Consider the following 20,523-nt stretch of genomic DNA (forward strand, 5'->3'; position numbering starts at 1 on the left):
AGGTTCTTACCATTCTCTAACACTGTTATCATAGTAGATGAAATTGATGAAACATAGATGAAGTAGTAATGAGTTGGCGATATTCGTGCCCATTTGCTTTGATATACCTGCTTCCCTGATCTCGATGTCGGGGTACTTCCATGGGAAGTTCCCGTAGGAACTACCCACATGAGATGCACGACAACTTAGAAACGCCGATATAAGCCACTGCCGGTGATCCAAGAGAGAGAAGGTGTAATGCTATGGTGCATTCACAATGCACTGGTCCCTTGGCGCACGTCCCATAACGCCTGTACACAGCGGAGCCGGGCTGTTGAAGTAGGCAGCCATCCAGCCTTTACAGGTTAGGAAGAAGGCAGTTGGAACAACCATCCTCTGCTCCTACTATGTGCCATCCAAACATCCGCAACAGTACATGTTTTGGGCAGAACCTAATCCATCGATGACTCCATGCATAGGACTTTCGCAGCCTGTCGTCTCACTTCATCTTCTAACCGTACAGCTCAGTATCATTTTTGCCATTTTCCGTGGTACTTGCATCTTCGAATATTGAGAAGAGTGCTGCATATTCAGCAAGGCTCGGCTTTTGACACAGCGGCTCTAAAGTCATCAGGTCCCGTTCTCGGCAGTTTAATGAACACCTGCTCGGCAATTCTATCTGCCCAAGTCTGAACTCGGAAAAATACCATTGCTCTTCCATCTTTCGGCGACGTTCAATAAAGTCATTTTCAGTGGCTAGCCAGAAGCCTGGCAACCTCCCCTAGAGATCCTCCATTTCGGTGCTTTAGTGTTATCACTGCCAAATGTGCGATCTTCGTCGACACCTACGATGTACCGTAGGTGACTGGTGAGAAGGTCCGTGAGTGCCAGCATGCAACATAGAAAAATGTTCTAGACTGTCAGCCATACTGATTTCGATCCCAGGCTCTCTTTTACGGCCTCTGGATATCTTTGCAAGCTTCAGGACTGAGTCTGTGTTTTCACCTGGGTGACGAAAAAAGGCGTTCCAATGTTTCCCTGGCCTCGCAATATTTCATATCCTTTTTCATTTTCAGTCTTATAGCTTACCCTTAATCTCTTCACTGCTCTCCTGGGAGAAGTATGCCATCAGGGAAGGCCTTCTAACGACCACCCTGTTTTCAATTCAAGATCTCGACGGAAGTAAAGCCGGGCGCAAAAATAACCCTCCAGAGCTTTGTTCCGGGGACTTCTATGCTAGAATTAACCATATAACCTTTTAGCTGAAGAGTTAGAACTTACTCTATTGACGTGGACACAATGTCCGACAATCAGGATTAGCCAATCCTAGATATCTCCAGGGACCCAAAGCATATATTTGCCGTTATTCACGAACCCCCTGCAATGTTCTCCCAGGCGGTCACCACGCAAGATTTCTATACCCCATTTGGGGTCTTCAATCGAAAGTCAATCCAGTTGGATCCATCCCCCGAAAACACAAGAATATCCATTGTACTGATCGGTAGGATTCGTCCTGGTAGCAGGACTAGAAAGGCCCTGCCACCATGTCGTTGGCTCAAAGGATCGTCTAGAATGAAGACATATTCATGCTGATTAGGTCTTTCAGCCAAGACATTTCTCGATGGCATTCTTTGACCACCACGTTTCCATCGCCAAGTAGATGCCAGTTGAGAGATACAAGAAGGGTTTCTATTGCAGAAATAAGTAGGGTAGTGTAAATCTACCAGTGAATGGTCTGAAGCGCGTCACGTGCGCGGAGCGCGAAGTCTTCCCCTCCATCGGAAGTGAGTGACTCAATCCTCCACCTTCACCTTCACTCTTCACCCATTCTTAGCATAACACCCAGCTTGCGCATGCTCAACGGCATCTTCTTGTCTCTTTGGACCTCTTACCGCACTCTTCCTCACTCTCTTGCTTCTACCCGGCTGTTCCAGTTGTCGTCCTGGTGCAGTCGCCCCCCTTTGCCCCCGTTCTCCCGCGAAACCTTTTTATGCAACCCGAGTCTACTGCAGTATCTCAACATACACCCTTCTCGGAATCGCCTCGTACAAAACCCCTCGATCCTATCCAGCATGGACATGACTTCTGTGGCGATGACCTGGTCTCTGACTCTCCCCATCATGGGGAGGCTGGAGACCGTCCAGAAGTCGTCCCTCCGAGGAACGGGGCAGATACGCCCCTGAACGAATTGGAAGACAATATGGCTTCTTCGTTGTCGTCGCAGCAAACGCAAAGCAATGAATTCAATGTGCTCGATTTGTCGCATCTGTCGTCGGTATCATTTGAGGATTTCCCCAATGGTATGCCATCCTTGTTTCGTTCCCCGATAATCGGACGATCCTAACTAGGTTCTACCAGAGGTCTTGACGCACATCTTGTCCCACCTCCCCCCTCCGTCGCTGTCGTCGATCGCATTGGTCTCGCGCCGCTTCCACACTCTAGTCACTACGCCCCATGCTTGGAGAATCGCCTTCTCCCGCTACTTTCCTGGGCCCAGCAACGATGAGATTAGCAGTCGGGTCGAGGCCTCACAGCGGTCGGAACAATTTGTGTCGGATAAACGGTACTTTACTCGGTTGACTGCGCTAGCGTCCTGGCGAAGCGAGTACATACTGCGAACGCGATTATTACGCTCTCTCTCGAAGGGCAAACCGGCCCAGTTCGAACCATCAAAGAAGAACGGCGCCGTACGATCGGCTAATGTGCGCAATGGCAGTGCTGTTGTCACGTATACCTCGCAACTGATGTTTCCCGTCAGTCACATCGCCTGTTCCTTTGGTACGGAAACTACCAATGAACGGCCGGTATTCATTCACGGCGCTGCGGAGCAGGGAATTGCATCGGCCAGTGACCCCGCGTCTGTCAAGGTTGGAACGTGGGGACTGTCCGACCATCAGCTGTTTCGACACTTTGCGGATCTTTACACTGGTGTTGCTGAATACGGTCTTGGTCCTGGTGACATTGTTGGTCTGCCTAATCGTATGGATGTCAGTCAGCCATACGGTATGATCTATGGAGAGGGTTGCCCGCGGGGTCGCAGCTATTTCATCTCATCAACTGAACTGCGTGGTCGCTTCTTGGGGCTTACAGTTTCAAATCCGGAGCCGCAGTTGGGTGTCCCAGCACAGAATCTGATTACCTCGTCTGTTACCGCGGTTTGGATCGCCAAGTCATCCGAAGTCCTGAGAATGACAAAGGGCTTGGTTGGAATGCTGTCTGGCTCGTCTGCCGGTATCCTGACGGCTTATTCTTTGGGCCCTAACCCGCTGTATGAGCCACGCTTCGAACGAGGTCAGCCAACCGCCAAATGGGTCCTTTGTCCGGGCGTCCCCATCATTGCGATCGCCGTCGATGACAAGTTTTCGCAGCAACGCCATGCAGGACGCCGAATTTGGGCCGTCATTCTTAATGCACTAGGCGAGGTATTTTACCTTACCGATCTACCGCAGCAGCCAGATGTCCCGCCCAAGGCTACCCCAGAGGAACTTGACCGTTTGGCTTGGAAAACAGGCAGGTCCGTCCGCTGGGAGCTTGCAGAGCTGAGTAGACGTGTTGCCAGGCCGGACCCATACAACCAGGAGCTTGTCGATGGTAGCTACAGTCCTCGATCCTCGTCTGATTCGATGAAGCTGGACAAGAACCAAATCGCTGCGGAGACGAAGGAAATTGAAAAGTTCTTGGCATTTAAACCAAAGCACTTCCGCAAGGTTTGCGAAGGCTGGGATATGAGGCGTGAATTAAAGGTCGACTTTGCCGGTGACGATGGGAACGGAGCAGGCGAGTCTGTCATGATCATTGCATGCGGCTTGGGCGAAGATGAAAAGGCTTCGATTCGCCGTTTCACAAGGAAGACTGTTGCCTCTTCCATTCCTGAAGCCCGTACTAGCGCTGCCAGTACTCCGATGTCGACATCTATCTTCGGTGGTCCTATCAAGGAGCCTCTTCAACTTGAGCCTCAGAGCATCCCGCCGTCCAGATCAAGCCGTGTGAGTGAACCAGTCTGCACCGCCAAGAATACCGAATGGTATATCTCCGACTTCAACTTTGGCGATCGCAAATCAGTTCAAATTACCACCAACACCTTGGATGCATCGACCTATGCCTTGTTGACCAAGGAGGAGGATCCGCTCTTGGCAATGTCAGGCAGCTCGGTTTCCTCAACCATGTCTTCTCCGTTGCCGCGTATGACGCAACCGTCATCAGGGACGGAGGTTCCTGGTCAACGAGCACGGTATGTTGCCGTCGGTACAGCCACGGGACTGGTGTTTGTGTGGGATATACGATCCCCGACCGCGCGAAACTCGGAGGTCATCAACAACGTAACGCCTCTCCGGATCATCCAGACGGATTCGCCGCAGATCTCTTGTGTTGCCTTGACGTCGCTTTACTTGGTACACGGAGGAAATGATGGTCTTGTGCAAGCTTGGGATCCTCTTGCGTCGTCTACAGGGCCCATTCGCACCATGAACTCTCGCTTCTCTTCGCGTGCCCGTCGTCGGCTCGTTCAGGCCGAGGCTTCCATGCACGGAGTTGGCAACAACTTCTTTGCTGTGGGTGCAATCTGCCTTGACCCAGACTCTACGGTTCTGAGAGGAATGGTCGCCTTGGGAACGCATCTACGCTATTGGTCGTACAGTTCGTCTTCGGCGGATCAGTACAAGACAAGTAAGCGTCGATGGCGGCGTGGTCAGCGGGGTGACAATGCTTCAGGCGAGGGTCAACGCTTCAGCAACAGCGGCCGTGGAGCGGTGTGGGATTATATCGAGGACGAAAAGGTGGAACTGGAACGACAAAAGGTGGCTGATCAGAAGGAACGGAAGCATCTCAACAACCGCTTTGGTGTTGAGTTGCTGGGTCCAGATGCCAGCGAGGAAGAAATTATCGCCTACGCGCAGCTGCTGAGCCAAGAATCTATGACCGATGATGCCGCGAAGCGGGGTGAAAGTCTCGAAACTTCGAACATCAGTACTTCGCCTAGTACCCCTGGGCTCAATGACGTGTCCAATGAACCATCTTCGTCTTCGTCTCCATTCCAAACAAGCGTTGAAGACGTGGATGATCCGGAAATTGCTGAAGCCATCCGCTTGAGCTTGCTCGAGGAGCAGGCGTCCTCATTTGGTACGGATCCGTTCACTACGAGAGCCTCACAATCCAGCCAAAGTGACTATTCACCTGAACCGGGAGCGGCGGAAAGCAGTAACCAGCAAGAGGTTGACGATCTCGAGTTTGCGCTGCAGCTGAGTCTTGTGGAGAACAATGCTCCTGAAACGGCGGAGGAGTGGGAGGAGTTCCCTGCGCTTAGTACGCAGTCTCCTAGCAAGGACAAGGGGAAGGGAAAGGCTTTGTGATGTTGTTATTTGTTGATATCTATCATTTTTGGGTTTAGTGTTTTGCATATTGATTTATACTTGTTTTTGCCTTGCATAATCTTGATACTGGAATGTACCCCTGTTGATCAACTGTAAATCATGCATAACAGCAGATCCTGTTTCAAGGATACTTTAATCTGAGGTACATATGATTGCTCACTCTTAATTTTACCATACAACTCACTAAAAATACAAGTACATCAGGAAATACTACACTCCCTAAACAAACAACTAAACACTGAAAATCAAATCACCTAAACAATCACAGCAAAGCAACCAACCCCGCAACACCACTCAACAAGCCAAGAAGCATCGACGACGAGAGTTTACTGCCGGCACCCGTGTAGTAAGTCGGGGTCGGGCTTGCGCTGGGACTTGCGCTGTCGCTGGCGGTGGCGTGGATGATCGTGCTCGTGCTCGAGCTTGAGCTCGAGTTAGGGGTTGAGATGGTGTCGGTGCTGTGGGTGGAGGGGGTTGGTGTGGTTGTGGATTGTGTAGCAGAAGAAAAGGTGGTGGTTTCGGAGGTCTGGGTGGTGGAGGTGGATGCAGCGTCGTTGTCATCGTTGGTATTGGTATCATTGCTGCTGTGCTTGTCGTCCTTGTCCTCATCGTTCTTCTCATCCTTGTCTTCGTTTTTGCCCTTGTCCTCATTGTCGTTGTCCTTGTCACCAGACTCATCCTGGACATCCAAGCTCACACCCGAAACCACCTCCCCATTAGCCCCATGAATCTTCTGCGTAACACCCCTCCCTCCAAAGCCCACAATCTTCCCACCTTTCCCACCGCACCCATCATCAATCAACTTCTGCACACCCTCCGGCCTCTCGGGCAACTCGAACGAATCCAGAAATTCACCACTGGTAATGAGGCTCGAACTGCACTCCACCGGCTCAGCGTCCGTATGCGCCTTACTCGCTTTCTTGAGCCGGTCCATGTCAAGTTTCCCGTACTGCTCCCGCAACGCATCAAAGTCTTCACGTAGCTTAGCGTCTCCGCTACTATCAACAACAACAAGCCCATAATCATTCTCCTCCTGCGCATACTCATACACCAAGCCCCCTGCAAACGCCTGGCTCATATCCTCGCCATACAACGCCTGCACTTCAGAGAACTTCCTCGGCTGCACGGCATTACACCCATACTCCGAGAAAATAACGGGAAACGAGGAATTGGCAAAATCCTCAGTGAGCACGTCGTATCCAGAGGCGTGGTAGTCCGAGTCGCCGCACCAGGAGTACGAGTTTAGGCCGAAGAAGTCGGCGCGCGAGTCGGCGGTTTTGACGTCGCATTGGAAGTAGTTTGCTTGGTCGAGGAGGATGCTGCGGACGTCGGCGGCGGAGTAGCCGACTGGGATGGGGCGCGTGGCGTGTTTGGAGATGTAGGCTTTCATGTCGCGTTGGACAGCCTGCTTCATTAGCTTCTAACTTCATGTAGGGTGTAGGTGAGGTGGGGGGGCATACGCGAATGTAAGCAGGAGTAGCATGCGCAGCCTGCTCATTAATAACCTCATTCCCCGAGAAAAACGCCAGCGTGTTGGGATAATCCTTAAACCCCTCAATGATACCAAAGACCTGCTTAAAGTATCCGGGGTTATAGCTATTCCACGGCTGCGTGCGATCGAGGTTATCGCCCTGCAACGGCGAGTTGACGTCCAGGATCATGTAGATACCCGCAGCATTGAAGATAGATGCGCATTCGTCGTGGTTCAAAGTGGGGGAAAGGTTGTAGACACGGATCGTGTTAACGCCTAGTCGCTGCATTAATGCTGCGTCTCGGAGACAGTCTTTGGGGCTGCTTAGGGGGTCTTTTTTCGTGCTGAAGCCGCCTGCGCCTCCGGGTTGGTAGCTGTAGCGGTTAGCTTGTTGTCGCGTAGATCAAGGGCATGGCAACGTACTCAACGCCAATGATGGGAAATCGCTCTTTTGTCTCGCTGTTCACAAAGTCTTTTCCGTCGACCACGACCGGGGTCACGGCAGAGGCTGTCGCGGCCAGCGCGACGAGGGTGGTGAGGATAGTAGATGTCTGTTGTAGATTAGTTCTCTGTTCTTTTGTATTTGGGGGGGGGGCACATACAGAAGGCATTTTGATTTTGGTCAATGACCGATCGAACACAAACAAGCGACCAGGACGTAGCCTAAATAAAAGATATCGATGAAGGGGGAGGCGAATTGGGTAGTTAAATGCGAAACGTTCAGAAATTTATAGGGTTAAGATAGTGGACCTTATTGTATCTGTAACACGTCTAACCGGAGCCCTGCAGACTAATTAAACACAGCTGTTTGGAAGGGTCTGACAGGAGATCAGGGACCGGACCCTTTATAGATAAACAGTTACTCTGTGTAAATCTTCAATGTTGCTGTCTCCCCGGCAGGTGTTTCATACTGGTATGTAGAATGTGCCATGCCGGATGATCTCACGGGAATGCAACAATGGCTTTGTCGGACGGTGACAGGGCAACGAAGCGATACGATGACGATGATGGTGGCCATGACTAGTATTGCAATTGCAGACTTTTCCGGTGAAGAAAACCTTTCTAAAATACACATACATCTAGTCCATCTGTCAGATGGATTCAACAGAAACGAGGACCACTAACCGGCGCCAGTGCTATTCATCGAAACCCCAGTCTTTTCAGGCCCAAAACAAACAGAAACAGGAACAAACACTAGAGCAAGGCGCCGAGATACGAAATGGTCCGCCATGTCCATGGCCAAGACTCATGCAAATATACAGGGAAGAACATAACGGATACACAAGTGGAGAGGTCATAACGGGGTGCGGTTAAGATGTGGGAGTATGGGAGAAAACATCTGGAGGCCACGGCCCAGCGTTGACCAGAAGCACAGCAATTCCAGATGTCTAGCACGGATGAGAGGAGGTAAGGGTATGGAGGCATGACCGGTCATTTTTCGTTTCTTTTTCTTTACTCATCAACAGCAGCGCCGCTATCAGCGCTACCACCCTCGCCAGTGAAAGTGCCCAACTTCAAGCCAGCATCCATAGCCACCATCTCGGCGAGAAGCTCCAACACCTCCTTGGGAACGGTCTTGTCGTATATCGAGATCAGGTCCTTGGGCTGGGGGTAGACCTTGAGGGCCTTGTAGAAGCAGAGAGCGGCCTCGACGTTGTCGGATCCTGCGTTTGTAAGCGACTTATCCCCAAAGAGTTTGTTATCGGATAGCAGCATACCCTCCGCACACAAAGACTCTCCGCGGGCAACTTGACCCATAAAGTAAGCCTCCTTCTCCTCCAGGTCGGTCGGGAAGCCCTCATCCTTGGCCTGCTGCACGGCCTTCTTGATCTGCTCGCGCTGTTGGGCTCCGACCGCCTCGGCTTCTTCCTTGACAGCCCGGGCCATCCGACGGTTGTTCTTCTTCAAGGCTTTCCGGAATTCCGGATCGGTCTGTCTCTTGTGGTCAAAGTACACGGCGTAGGCTATAATGATCCGATACGTCATCAGCACTGGTTCCCCACACATTCACCGATGTTTTATGCAAATCGTCGACTATTTCGACTTACCCAAAAGACCGGTCAAAACAGTGCCGGCGGTGGCAGCCACCAAAGTGGAAGTCTTCATGATGAGGATTGGGGGGGATTGAGGGAGTAGCCGGGAGAAGACAAATGTATAGTAGAGAAGTACGGCGTAAATGGAATCCGGGGACTGGCAGGGCTTGACAGAGAGTGAAGCTCGACTCTCTTTGCCGGCGATAATTTTGAACCGCGGGACTATCGTTGTTCCGCTCGGCGTTTCTGTCCCGCTTGAGCCCAACATACCAGCTAGCCACTGCTACCTCTACAGTACAATCATTAACTACACTCTAATACCAGAAGGGAATTTTCCCAATCCTCCCTCTGCAATATGGAAGGCCGCGGACTCACCCTTCGCAGCAAAAAAGGCCGCCGGCCTCAAATCAGTGCCCCCAAACCCATCGCCGACCCTGCCCCTGCCAACAATCGGGCAGCCGATTCAGCCCAAAAGAAGGCCCCATCGGCCACCGCGCGCGAAAGAACCCCTCAGAGCGGTGCAACCTCTGATCTGGTCAAGCGCCGCTACTCGACCCGCTTCAATCAGGTCCCGGATTTCGACGCTCCCCCTCCGGTGCCGGGGCTGCCTCCGGGGTATGGCGGGCTAGGTCCGCCTCCAGCTAGCAATAATAGACCATCGCATGATCCGTCTGCGCCTCCGGAGGTTGATTTGAATGTGCTGCGGGATCCCAGTTTACCGGTTGATCGATGTGAGTGTATCTTGACACATGGCATCTTGTTCGGGTTGTAACTAACACATGACGTTGTAGATGTCGCTAATCTCCTCGCAAACGCGTCCGAGGAGGAAATTCGAGACTACCAAAACGCCCTCCGGAAAGTGAAGAACCGCACGTCGACCGACCTTCAGCAAAATGTATACCAAAACCGAACGCAGTTCATCAAAATCAGTAAAGAGGCGGAGAAGCTCAAGGGCGAAATGCGGACACTCCGTACGTTGATGGCAGAACTCACGACGGCACTGGGCCAGACTACCATTGGAAATTCGCCTAATCCCATATCATCTACTATCGACGAGCGTCTACCCAAGCGGAATGCTAATCGCAGCTCCGTGGCCAACCTGGAGAGCATGTGGAATGTTCAGCTACAAACATTATGGAAGACCGTGGAGGGATCGCAAAAGTTTCTTCCGGCCGTATCGGGTCGTCATATTGTGATTGAAACAGGCAATTGGGTTGAGCTCGATTCAGCGACGTGGAAGCCACGACGGCCGGTTCACATTGTGCTGCTGAACGATCACCTCCTGGTGGCAGTGAAGAAGCGAAAGCGGGTAGACCAGAGCAACCATCGTGGCCCGGTTCCGACGAAACTCGTGGCGGAGCAGTGCTGGCCCTTACAAGATATCGACTTGATCGATCTCGGTTCCAACATGGGTGCCGGACAAGCTCGCGATGAGGCCGAAGACCGTGGTATCTCGAGTGCAGTGGTCGTCCGGGTTGGTGCCAAACCATTCACCTACCGCCACGACAAGCGCAACAGTCCCGCAAAGAATGAACTGCTAGCCACGTTCCGCAAAGCTGTCGAAGATCTGCGACGGACGCTACGGTCGGAGACGGAAGCAGCCAGCAGATCCAACGAGTCGTTCGGGTACTTGGCCGGCGCGAGGCAATCGTCATTGGGTTCATTGAAGCTTAGCGATTTTTCCGACGGTGGCTTGGATAACCCGCGCGACAAGCCAGAACTGCGCATCGATGTAGACGGAAAGCAGCAAAACATGCGCTGGGTTGAGGGCCAAGTCGACGAATTGGATATCGATATCGCCTTGCAACGATTCGAAGAGGCCGTTTCCTCCATCGAGCGACTGCGGAAGCTAGCCAAGGGACTGAGAGGTAACACGATCGCGCAGGACGTGATCAACGGAAAGGTCGATGAGCGAGCGGCCAAGCTAGCCGGTGTGCTATCGCGGTCTCTCGTCGACACCAATTCATTCCCAAATGCCACCAAAACCAAAGTAGGCTGGCTTACGCGTCTGGGATTCGAGGACCAAGCCCGAGAAGCCTACCTCAAAGCCCGATCAGACATCATAACCAAGCGAATCCGGTATGCCTCCTTTTCCCTTATAATTGTACTCTTCAATACTAACCCGTCCAGTGGTTGCGTCTTCGAAGGCGACCTCCCCCAGTACATCTTCCAAATCTCCTACGTCTACTTCACCCTCGTCAAGCACACCATCAGCATCTACCAGCAATGCTTCCCTTCCGTAATGACCAGCGCCTGCATCAAATGGGCCAAGCAGCACCTCGACGGCTTCAACGCGCTTCTCACCCGGCAGCTCAGCACCGTGCAGCGCGGGACCACGGTCTGGCAGAAATGCATCGACATCGTGCATGAACAGGCAGAAGTTCTGAGGGAGGTTGCTGTTGATTTCACTGATCTTGTTGCAAGGGGGCTGGAGATGAGCGGCGAGGAGAGGGAGAATAGGCCGGAGATGACGAGGTCGGAGTCGTTGATTTCGGGACTGGCCAGGGCTGCTGCGGAGCAGCCTTCTTTTTAGTGTAGCAGGATATAATTCTTATTTCAACTGTTGCACATGGAGCATTCATATTCTGTGATTCATACAAGTACAGCGTATATACAAATCTAAATTGTACATGTCCTAGTCTGCCTTCTTTGGTCGCCCACGGCCTTTAGGCTCCTTTGTCTCTGTCTTCTTTGGTCGTCCCCGACGAGAAACTTTTTGCTCTGGTTCCTCCGGCTGTTCTTCCACCTTCTTCTTCCGTCCACGAGTAGGTTTCTGCTCCGGTTCGTCCGTCTGCTCCTCTGCTTTCTTCCGCCCCCGACGAGTAGGCTTCACCTCCGGCTCTTCAGGCTCAGCCTGCTCTTCCACTGGCTCCTCCTTAACCTCCTCATCCGCCCTCTCCGCCACCATCTCCGCCTTACTCCTCCTCTGCTTCCTCCCCTTCTCCTCCGGCTCGACAGACCTAATCTTAACAGCCTTAAACGGCTTCTCAAACTCCGATGCCGGCGACCACACTCTTTCCCACATCGGCGAGTCACTCATCACCCAATCATTCTCCAGCACACCGAGTCGGAAATCCAATGGTTCCGCGCCGTCGCCTGGGTCCGAGGGCAGACGCATGTAGTGTCGTATAGTATCGGGGATTTCCTCCTTGACGTGGCTGATCATTATGAGTGCTTGGTTTTGTGAAATACCCGTGTGGCGGATCGTGGTCGGGTCGGAGTTAAAGCCCTTGATGGGGGGTTGTTCGTTCTTGGGGCGGCGGGTGTTAGGGGGAGGGATTAGGTGTTGGGGAATGACTTCGCCGGTTTCGAGGAAGGTGATGCACTTGTCTCGTGTGGAGGCTGGCATGCTGGAGAGTGCCTCGTCGAGGATGATAATGTCTGGTTTATGAATGAGCGCGCGGATGAAGAGGACGACGCGTTGCTGGGCGGTGCTGAGTTGTCCGAAGGTGACCGTGTCAGCGTAGTCGACGTCGTAGTCTGTTGGGAAGTAGGGTTGTTTTTGCATTCGGTGGGAGAGGCCGATATCTGGGAAGGCTTTGCCGGATTTGCTCTCGATGCTGGGAGGGTTTTCTTTGGTGGATGCGGCGTCGGGGTCGAGTTCGGCTTTGAAGAAGCGCAGGACGGCGCTGACGTCGAGGTCGCGGTCGTGGTTGAGTTTGGGTTTGGAGAGGAAGGTGTCTGCGAAGGCGGACTCGACGGATTGGCGAAGGGTTAGTTGGCGGGGGAAGAAGGCGTGGATTTCGGGGGAGGAGTGGCCCATGCGGGATTGGAGCTCGAATAGGGAGATTCCTGGTTTCCCGACTTCAGGGAGACGAGATCGTCCGAATAGTTTCAGTGGCATGGCGTATGCTTGGGGGTGGTCTGATGTGATCATCGACAGCAACGTGGTCTTGCCTGACCCGTTTGCCCCAAGTACCACCCAGCGCTGACCACGACGGACTGTCCAGTGTAGTCCCTCCTGTTTCTTTCCGTTGATGTCCTGTTCCCAGTTACCAAGGACCACCTTGTCGCCATACTGCACGCGCACACCATCCATCTCGATTAGTGGCTCTCCTCCCTCCGCAGCCACGGGCACCGTCTTGCCCGCTTTTGGTTTAAACAGGTTCAAATCCCAGAGCAACTGCTTATCCAAAAACCCCTTCTCCATGTCATCCGCTGCCCTTGCATATATCTTCTTATCCTCCGGACAAAGACCAGTCTGGCTCTTAGTAGGTAAGTGTGCCCACACCCCTAAAGCCTGGTCAACTTCTGCCCTGGACCCTTGCAAAAGAACCCTGTTGTTGTTTCCGAGAATAACGACATGTGTGATCCAATCCGGCACAGTATCTTGTGGACGTAGAGCGAGGATCAATCGGGGTGAGCTTTTGGCTGCCAGTTGATGGAGGAAACCGGAGATGCCCCGGACGGTGGCCGGATCGAGTCCCACTAGATGCCAATTAGCAAAAGGTATATAGAATACCGTAGGAAGTCTTACTGAAAGGATCATCAAGTAACAGCAACTCCGGCTTGCTAAGCAACGCCTTTGCAATCCGCGCACGTCTTGTCTGGCCATTGCTAAGGTTCGCTACCGGCATATCAAGAAGCTCCTTCAACCGCAAATCAGAAATAACCTGGTCCAAAAGCTCTTTGTCCTTGACCTTTCCGTCTTCGAATCCTTCCAACGGATTCAATTCCGTCTGTCCCTTGAGATATTGTCCAACAGTCCAATCCGTCTCTTCCCGGTGACTCTCATACCTCGCACTCAAGTAGGCACCACGCGTGCCACCAATAGCCCCAGACCCTTCACCACTGAACCCAATATACTGCACCGCATTCCCGACAAACCGTAAACGCGGATCTTTCTCGGCAATCTCGTCTGTAAGGAGGAACGGATAGCTGCGGGCGGTGGGGGGATCGCAGATATACTGGCCGCGAAAGACGTCGAGGAAACTCGTTCTCCCAGACGACCCTATCACAGCCCAATGCTGCTGCTGCGACTCGTCTTTCTTCTCCGTTGAAACACTCTCCGGCTTAGCTGGCAGGACGAAATTGAGGTTCGGAAACAGAGGCAGGTTCTGGCCGGTAGCGGCGTCATCGGGGGTGGGATAGCGCTGGTAAAAGGTTCCCTTGTCAATGCGAATCAACGGGGGTACGGAGGAGGCATAGCGTAGGAGACGCGGACTCGGAGTTCTCAGGATCCCCGTCCATAGAAGCGGTCGACGAAGCATGATGTTGCCGCAGTCAAGCAAGCATCGCAACTTTTCGTCGCCGCCGCTATTAACTCCGACTCCGACATCGCGATAGGGCTGCACGTGGCATCACGTGCATTACCGATAACGAAGTGTAGCACACCAGCCATTGTTACATTTTAGGGAGGAGTACGAAGTGTATTGGATTCAATCGCAGTTCTTTTGGCATATCTCTCTTTACTAACACAATTTCTTTTTTCGGTCTTTGTACGGACTCTAACAGCCACTCTTTCCGACGCTCACTTAAGCTTATCGTGCTTAAAACCGATAAACTCCGCTTAACAACCCCCTACGCCCCCATACTCCAATTCCCCTCATTCTCATCGAATTCCTCACTGTATATATCGATAAACTGTTATACCACTCAATTGACACAATGGCTGCGCAACCCGCGAACGGCCAATTGGCAACACATTCAATCCCCTCGCTACCTCTATTCCTCGAAGCGAGGAAGCATGCTGAGAATACCCCGGACAAGATCGCAGTGGACGATGCCTCCAAGGGGCAGCAGTTTACTTATCGGCAGTTGCTGGCGGATGCGGGTACAATGAAAAAGGTCATTTTGGAGGAATTAGGGCTTGCAGACACTGGGAGTTTGGAAGAACGGCGTATCGCATTCCTTACTCCAAATGGGTACGATTATGTGGTGGTGCAGTGGGCTGTTTGGGCGGCTGGGGGTGTCTGTGTACCATTGTGTATGTATCATACACAACCAGGAACTGAGCATAGCTAACAAGGATAGGCACCACCCACCCCGCCAAAGAGCTGCTATACACAATCGGCGATTCAAACCCCTCGTTGATCATCCTGCATCCGTCGTTCGAGAAGTTCGAAGCTCCCCTCCGTGAGGGGATCACGAAAGACATCCGATTCATGACCTTGACACCTTTCTCCCAGAATAACGAAGCCACTCTCCCTCCGTTCAGCTCAGAATGCTCTCTGGACCAGCGGGCACTGATGATCTACACGTCCGGCACTACATCGAGCCCCAAAGGTTGCGTGACGACACACAGGAATATCACGTTCCAAGCCGGATGCTTAGTTGAAGCCTGGGAATACAACTCCTCCGACCGCCTGATCCACGTTCTTCCTCTGCACCACATCCATGGCATTGTCAACGGTCTCACAGCTAGCTTCCTTAGCGGAGTGACTGTCGAGATGCACCCGAAATTCGACCCCAAGGTGATCTGGGACCGGTGGCAGGACCAAGGCTCCTCGACCATGTTCTTTGCCGTTCCGACAATCTACTCGCGTCTAGTGGACTACTTCGATACCAAAATCCGCGGTACGGAACACGAGGCTGCTGCTCGTGCTGGAGCCAAGGCACTGCGGCTTATTGTCAGTGGTTCAGCGGCTCTCCCTACACCTATCAAGTCCAAGTTTGCAGATATCACCGGTCAGACTCTGTTAGAGCGGTATGGCATGACAGAAATTGGCATGGGATTGAGCTGCGGACTGGAAGTTGAGAAGCGAATCGACGGAAGTGTGGGGTGGCCTCTTCCTGGCGTGCAGGTGCGACTTACAAACAAGGAGACCGGCGCAGTCGTCGATGCCGTAGATGAGGATGGCATGATCGAGATCAAGGGCGACAACGTCTTTAAGGAATACTGGAGACGACCAGAGGCGACTACTAAGGAATTTACTTCGGATGGCTGGTTCAAGACCGGAGACGTCGCCAAGCGGGATGCAGCTGGCGCATACTTTATCCAGGGTCGCGCGTCAGTCGATCTGATCAAGTCGGGCGGATACAAGATCTCCGCATTGGAAGTGGAACGGAAGATGCTTGGTCTGGACGCCATTCAAGAAGTCGCCGTGGTTGGTTTGGCAGATGAAGAATGGGGACAGCGTGTGGGTGCCGTCGTCAAGCAGCGACCTGGTGTAAGCCTCCCTCGTTCCCAAAATTTCGTATCAAGGCTAACAGAAGCAGACCGAGCCATTGGAACTCCAGGCTCTGCGCGCACAGCTGAAGCAGGAAATGGCACCTTATAAGATCCCGACTGTGTTGAAGGTCGTCGACGCTATTGAACGCAATGCCATGGGCAAGGTGAACAAGAAGACGATTGTGCAAAAGTACTGGCCTGAGCTTGCATAGACTTGGATCGGGACTAGATGAGATGAGTACATAGATATGGATAATGATAGAACTGAATATACGAGCATAGACCGTGATGTTGCTTTTTATTGTTCACCGCAATCCCAGCTGCAGAAAAGCCACTGCCAGGTCTAGGCTATATATTCATGGAGTAAATCAACACCCAACAGTCGCCTTAATATATTTTCCCAATTACCTCCAGCTATTCAGACTCTTCTGTTTGTCTCATTCAAAGGAATTCACGTGACATAATCCGGGGTTCTTGGCGCGACGTCACGGGCTTCGTTTATCGCGATCATCGCCGCTGTCGGAAGTCCTGTCTTCCTCTACCTTTGGCCTACTTGATAGAGGCATCGGATATTCTACTGAGCTCATCACTTAGCTCATCACTCAGTCGAAAGCCATCCGCCAGCATGGCCTCCTCATCCAAACCCCCGAGCTTCCTCCTCTAGTACGTTGTCTGCCAGACACAGCCATGCCATACAAAAAGCTAACAAAACCAGCACCTGTATAGCTCATCGCACAACAATCCTCACCGAGCACTCCGCCCCAGGAACATCCTCCACCTCCGCCTCATCCCTAGCCTCCATCATCCTCCCCAAGATCACGCACGACAAATCCCAGAAACTCACCTACACCCATGACCGTCTCTTCGTGCACTGCATCGCCGACTCCCCAACCGGCGAAGCATCCGACGATGCAACCCGCCACGAGCCCACATCACACCTCCCGCTGAGCTACATCGTCGTCGCAGCCGCGGAGCAAGGCCGTCGCATCCCGTTCGCGTTTCTGCTGGAGATGAAGCGCAAGTTTCTGTCTACGTTTCCGCCGTCGAGTACTGATTTCCCATCACTTCCTGCGTATGGTTGTGCGGCGTTTAATGTGGAGTTGCGATCGCTGCTGCAAACATTCAACACAGCCTCTCCGTCAGACTCGCTGGCGCTGGCGAAGCGAGACATCGACGATGTGCGGGGAATCATGACGGAGAATATCGAGCGGGTGTTGGAGCGAGGGGAGAGGATTGATTTGTTGGTTGACAAGACAGATCGGTTGGGGGGGAGTGCGCATGATTTTCGGATTCGGAGCCGCGGGTTACGGAGGAAGATGTGGTGGAAGAATACTAAGTTGATGATTATGGTTGTTGTGGTGGTGATTTTCTTGTTGTATTTGTTCGTTGGGATGGGGTGTGGATTGCCGGCTTGGGGGAGGTGTGTGGGTTAGTTGTGTAGTATTTTACGATATCATGCTGGTGTTGTATGTCTAGTCATTCTTATAGTAATGGGTTTATATTTGATCGCATATTATGAGGGTTCAACTAAATAGAACCGGCTGCAGTATACACTCCGCACCGAGATATATATACCCGACAGGGATCCTCGGGTACTTGCAGAATTTTATATCCGCATGCATGCACATAGAATTGCGAACACCAACTGTAGACAGTAAATGCAAGCAGTCCATACCCTAAATTGATCAATTGATCTCTTTCCTCTTATCAATCCCTACCCTCGACTCTCCGGTGTTGCAATAGACTAACCCGGGTTTAGACATGATTGGCCACTGATTGATAATCAACCGTTAACTAACTAACTAATTATAAAGTTCTAGTAGATCCTACTCTTCACCTACACTCCCCTCAATTGCCTCAATTGAAACCAGACAACCCCATAAAACACCCTCAAACAGCACAAAACCACAAAAATGACCAAAACATTCACCCCCTTCATAACCGGGCACATAACCGCCTCCCATCGCATAGTAATGGCCCCCCTAACCCGCCTCCGCGCCGACTCGCACAACATCCAACTCCCCATGACAATCTCCTACTACACGCAACGCGCCGTTCACCCGGGAACATTGATAATCAGCGAAGCATGCACGATCTCCCCCCGCACAGCGTCCTCCTTCCCGCACGCCCCAGGTATCTGGAACGAGGAACAGATCAAGCGGTGGAGGGAGATTACCGACGCAGTACACGCGCGCGGATGTTATATGTACTGCCAGATCGTTGCCCCCGGACGCGCGGGAATGCCCGATGCTGCTGCGAGCAAGGGATTTAGTGTTGATGCGCCGAGCGCCATCCCAATTACTGGGATGGCGACGCCGAGGGCGATGAGCGAGGACGACATCAAGTCGTCCATTGAGGAATTCGCACACGCAGCGCGGTGTGCGATGGAGGCTGGTTTCGACGGCGTGGAGATTCACGGCGCGAATGGGTACTTGGTTGATCAGTTTACGCAGGATACTAGTAACCACCGGAATGATATCTGGGGCGGGAGCGTGGAGAATCGCAACCGGTTCGGTGTTGAAGTTGCGCGGGCTGTGAGCAGTGCTATTGGGGCTGAGAGGACGGGGTACAGAATTAGTCCGTGGAGTCGGTTCCAGGATATGCGGATGGACGATCCGGTTCCTCAGTTTACGGAGTTGACGAGAGCTCTTAAGGAGCTGGGGTTGGGATATCTGCATATCATTGAGGCGCGGGTTACCAACAGTGAAGACATCGATACGCCTGAGCAGGTTGATTTCGTGCTTGATGTGTGGGGAGACCATTCCGTCGTTCTATTGGCAGGCGGGTTTACTCCGGACAATGCGCAGCATTATCTAGATGGGGTGTATAAGGATCGGAACGTGGCGCTGGTGTTTGGTCGGTATTTCCTGTCGACGCCGGATTTGGTGTACAGGATGCAGAAGGGGATTGCGCCGAATGCGTACCATCGGCCTTCGTTCTATACACCGATGCAGTTGGAGGGGTACTTGGATTATCCGTATAGTAAGGAGTTTTTGGAGGAGTATGGAGATAAGGTCGTTGCTTAGATGTACTATAACCTGTATATAGTGAAGAGCATAGTGAAAATAGAGCATAGAATATTTAAGGTAAAAAATCGAATGTATTATAATAATGAGACTACGAAATTACATGTTCCTCACTCTCAAACTCGCAGCTTCATGGGGATCAGTGCGAGTCTGCAAGCGAGCAGAAGCGTGGTCATTGGCCAGCGTCTGTGATTCACTCTACGCCAGCTGTTTACCTCGTCAAACCATGGCCATCCGTAGATGGGGTATGATGAGGTGATAATGTGGCGGTGCCGTTTGTAGACGGAGTTCCGTGGGGGTTGTGTTCGACAGTCGGATGGCGCAATGGGCAGTCATTCGAAGCGATTCGGGCGGGTGCAAGTGGTATTGAACGGGTGAAGAGGGCGACGACTCGTAGATGAGATTGGAACCGGAGCACAGGAAAGCTGAACATTAGAATTTGGCATTCATGGATACCTAAGAGGTCTGGGTGAGGAACATCATGAGGCCAGTTTTAGACCCGAGGAAAAGGTGAAAATTTTCGCTTTTTTTGTTGTATCCCATTCATAACCTTGAAGACGGAAGCCTGGCCGTAGCAGGTATTTTCATTTTGAGTATCTCATATACTCCCACGCCATCACCCTAATTTGCAACAAGAAAACAGAACCGATGCGAAAAAACCCTTTACGAAGACTTGGTCGCCTCACGTCCCTTAGCAATGCGCTCCAGAATCTGCTCACGGTCCTTGTCCATCCGGAGCTTGGTGATGACAACCTTGGAGGGGGCGATGCCGAGGGGAACGCTCTGGCCGTTGGACTTCTCGCGAACAACACGCTCGACGTGCACAACCCACTTGAGACGGTACACGCTGGTGATCTTGCCCTCACGGCCCTTGTTGGAGCCCCGGACGATGGTGACCTCGTCGTCCTTGCGGATGGGGATGGAGCGGACCTGGAATCTGTTAGTCCGGTTTCCTCGACAGACGTTGTCCCTCGCTCCGCTTGTCTCCCAGAAGTGTTCCCTCGAAAACGGTCGTCCAGCATTGTTCCTTCACTTAGGTACCATTCCGTCCAACGATTTCTCGAGACAATTCTGGGAGATCGGCGTAGAAGCGAGAGCGTATGGGGGAGAGTGTAGGCAGATGGCGTACGTTGTGCTTCTCACGGAGTTCCTTGCTCAGAGGAGCGCTCATGATGACACGGCGCTCGCTGGAGGGAGCGCTGAAGTGCGCCTTGCGCGACTTGCTGCGCGAAGAGGCGAGGGCTGTTGGAGAAAACTATCAGCATAACCATCCTCAACATGAACATATTCAACCTCAGTTGTATCCCCCGTAACCACCACCACCACCACCACAATTCCACCATTTCATTATTCCACCACATGTAAACGGAAAAAAACACGCACCATGGTTGATGACGGTCATCTTGTCGAGCCTCCTTTGAGTATTAACACCGGGCTCTAGAGGGGGTCGTGGTGAACGTTGTCGTCGTAAGGTCGTCGAAAAGGTCTCTTGCGTCGAACTTCTGGTTAGCCGAAATTGTGTGCGCCGCCCGAG

The 20,523-nt window shown here is 52.4% G+C and overlaps 10 protein-coding genes across 10 annotated transcripts; 5 read left to right on the plus strand and 5 right to left on the minus strand.

The window, feature by feature from the left end:
* Positions 1-1,969: 1,969 nt before the first annotated feature.
* ASPGLDRAFT_117799 (F-box and WD domain protein) lies at positions 1,970-5,327 on the plus strand (the record flags this gene model as incomplete). The annotated part of the gene is made up of 2 exons (XM_022539902.1): positions 1,970-2,279; positions 2,338-5,327. The coding sequence occupies 2 exons, from the start codon at positions 1,970-1,972 to the stop codon at positions 5,325-5,327; spliced, it is 3,300 nt and encodes a 1,099-aa protein (XP_022404908.1).
* A 141-nt stretch (positions 5,328-5,468) lies between these two features.
* On the minus strand, positions 5,469-7,672 carry gel2 (1,3-beta-glucanosyltransferase gel2). The gene is made up of 4 exons (XM_022549210.1): positions 7,422-7,672; positions 7,243-7,370; positions 6,809-7,193; positions 5,469-6,753 (listed from the first exon to the last, which is right to left on the minus strand). Exons 1-4 carry the CDS (start codon positions 7,428-7,430, stop codon positions 5,611-5,613), a joined length of 1,665 nt encoding a protein of 554 aa, XP_022404909.1. The 5' UTR covers positions 7,431-7,672; the 3' UTR covers positions 5,469-5,610.
* ASPGLDRAFT_681046 (uncharacterized protein) lies at positions 7,525-8,000 on the minus strand. The gene is made up of 3 exons (XM_022549227.1): positions 7,999-8,000; positions 7,662-7,946; positions 7,525-7,602 (listed from the first exon to the last, which is right to left on the minus strand). The coding sequence occupies exon 2, from the start codon at positions 7,892-7,894 to the stop codon at positions 7,679-7,681; it is 216 nt and encodes a 71-aa protein (XP_022404910.1). The 5' UTR covers positions 7,895-7,946; positions 7,999-8,000; the 3' UTR covers positions 7,525-7,602; positions 7,662-7,678.
* Positions 8,001-8,271: 271 nt separating this feature from the next.
* ASPGLDRAFT_116895 (TOM complex receptor protein TOM20) lies at positions 8,272-8,925 on the minus strand (the record flags this gene model as incomplete). The annotated part of the gene is made up of 3 exons (XM_022539813.1): positions 8,272-8,483; positions 8,538-8,783; positions 8,868-8,925. 3 exons carry the CDS (start codon positions 8,923-8,925, stop codon positions 8,272-8,274), a joined length of 516 nt encoding a protein of 171 aa, XP_022404911.1.
* A 282-nt stretch (positions 8,926-9,207) lies between these two features.
* ASPGLDRAFT_63170 (exocyst subunit EXO84) lies at positions 9,208-11,385 on the plus strand (the record flags this gene model as incomplete). Its single annotated transcript, XM_022548622.1, has 3 exons — positions 9,208-9,583; positions 9,644-10,931; positions 10,983-11,385. 3 exons carry the CDS (start codon positions 9,208-9,210, stop codon positions 11,383-11,385), a joined length of 2,067 nt encoding a protein of 688 aa, XP_022404912.1.
* Positions 11,005-14,084, minus strand: ASPGLDRAFT_140550 (putative ABC transporter). Its single transcript, XM_022541702.1, has 2 exons — positions 13,330-14,084; positions 11,005-13,280 (listed from the first exon to the last, which is right to left on the minus strand). The coding sequence occupies exons 1-2, from the start codon at positions 14,060-14,062 to the stop codon at positions 11,488-11,490; spliced, it is 2,526 nt and encodes an 841-aa protein (XP_022404913.1). The 5' UTR covers positions 14,063-14,084; the 3' UTR covers positions 11,005-11,487.
* A 375-nt stretch (positions 14,085-14,459) lies between these two features.
* ASPGLDRAFT_31408 (acyl-CoA synthetase) lies at positions 14,460-16,175 on the plus strand (the record flags this gene model as incomplete). Its single annotated transcript, XM_022544048.1, has 3 exons — positions 14,460-14,778; positions 14,826-15,961; positions 16,011-16,175. 3 exons carry the CDS (start codon positions 14,460-14,462, stop codon positions 16,173-16,175), a joined length of 1,620 nt encoding a protein of 539 aa, XP_022404914.1.
* Positions 16,176-16,347: 172 nt separating this feature from the next.
* On the plus strand, positions 16,348-17,565 carry ASPGLDRAFT_41758 (synaptobrevin family protein). Its single transcript, XM_022545479.1, has 2 exons — positions 16,348-16,626; positions 16,679-17,565. Exons 1-2 carry the CDS (start codon positions 16,589-16,591, stop codon positions 17,394-17,396), a joined length of 756 nt encoding a protein of 251 aa, XP_022404915.1. The 5' UTR covers positions 16,348-16,588; the 3' UTR covers positions 17,397-17,565.
* A 276-nt stretch (positions 17,566-17,841) lies between these two features.
* On the plus strand, positions 17,842-19,386 carry ASPGLDRAFT_71346 (alkene reductase; the record flags this gene model as incomplete). Its single annotated transcript, XM_022549551.1, has 2 exons — positions 17,842-18,945; positions 19,370-19,386. Exons 1-2 carry the CDS (start codon positions 17,877-17,879, stop codon positions 19,384-19,386), a joined length of 1,086 nt encoding a protein of 361 aa, XP_022404916.1. The 5' UTR covers positions 17,842-17,876.
* Positions 19,387-19,569: 183 nt separating this feature from the next.
* Positions 19,570-20,436, minus strand: ASPGLDRAFT_41761 (60S ribosomal protein uL24). Its single transcript, XM_022545480.1, has 3 exons — positions 20,373-20,436; positions 20,119-20,231; positions 19,570-19,919 (listed from the first exon to the last, which is right to left on the minus strand). Exons 1-3 carry the CDS (start codon positions 20,389-20,391, stop codon positions 19,653-19,655), a joined length of 399 nt encoding a protein of 132 aa, XP_022404917.1. The 5' UTR covers positions 20,392-20,436; the 3' UTR covers positions 19,570-19,652.
* Between the last annotated feature and the right edge of the window lie 87 nt (positions 20,437-20,523).

The sequence above is a fragment of the Aspergillus glaucus genome (assembly GCF_001890805.1).
Source record: "Aspergillus glaucus CBS 516.65 unplaced genomic scaffold ASPGLscaffold_2, whole genome shotgun sequence".
Taxonomy (NCBI): Eukaryota; Fungi; Ascomycota; class Eurotiomycetes; order Eurotiales; family Aspergillaceae; genus Aspergillus; species Aspergillus glaucus.

Excerpts from the sequence above, each read along its gene's own strand:
- ASPGLDRAFT_681046 (XM_022549227.1), bottom strand. The coding sequence starts at position 7,894 with ATGTGTATTTTAGAAAGGTTTTCTTCACCGGAAAAGTCTGCAATTGCA.
- ASPGLDRAFT_41761 (XM_022545480.1), bottom strand. Across the intron at positions 19,920-20,118 it reads AACTCCGTGAGAAGCACAAC|GTCCGCTCCATCCCCATCCG; the intron begins GTACGCCATCTG and ends AACAGATTCCAG.
- gel2 (XM_022549210.1), bottom strand. Across the intron at positions 7,194-7,242 it reads TTTCCCATCATTGGCGTTGA|CTACCAACCCGGAGGCGCAG; the intron begins GTACGTTGCCAT and ends TAACCGCTACAG. Across the intron at positions 6,754-6,808 it reads CTACTCCTGCTTACATTCGC|GCTGTCCAACGCGACATGAA; the intron begins GTATGCCCCCCC and ends CTAATGAAGCAG.
- ASPGLDRAFT_140550 (XM_022541702.1), bottom strand. The coding sequence starts at position 14,062 with ATGCTTCGTCGACCGCTTCTATGGACGGGGATCCTGAGAACTCCGAGT. Across the intron at positions 13,281-13,329 it reads GTTACTTGATGATCCTTTCA|TGGGACTCGATCCGGCCACC; the intron begins GTAAGACTTCCT and ends ATTGGCATCTAG.
- ASPGLDRAFT_41758 (XM_022545479.1), top strand. The coding sequence starts at position 16,589 with ATGGCCTCCTCATCCAAACCCCCGAGCTTCCTCCTCTA. Across the intron at positions 16,627-16,678 it reads CCCCCGAGCTTCCTCCTCTA|CACCTGTATAGCTCATCGCA; the intron begins GTACGTTGTCTG and ends TAACAAAACCAG.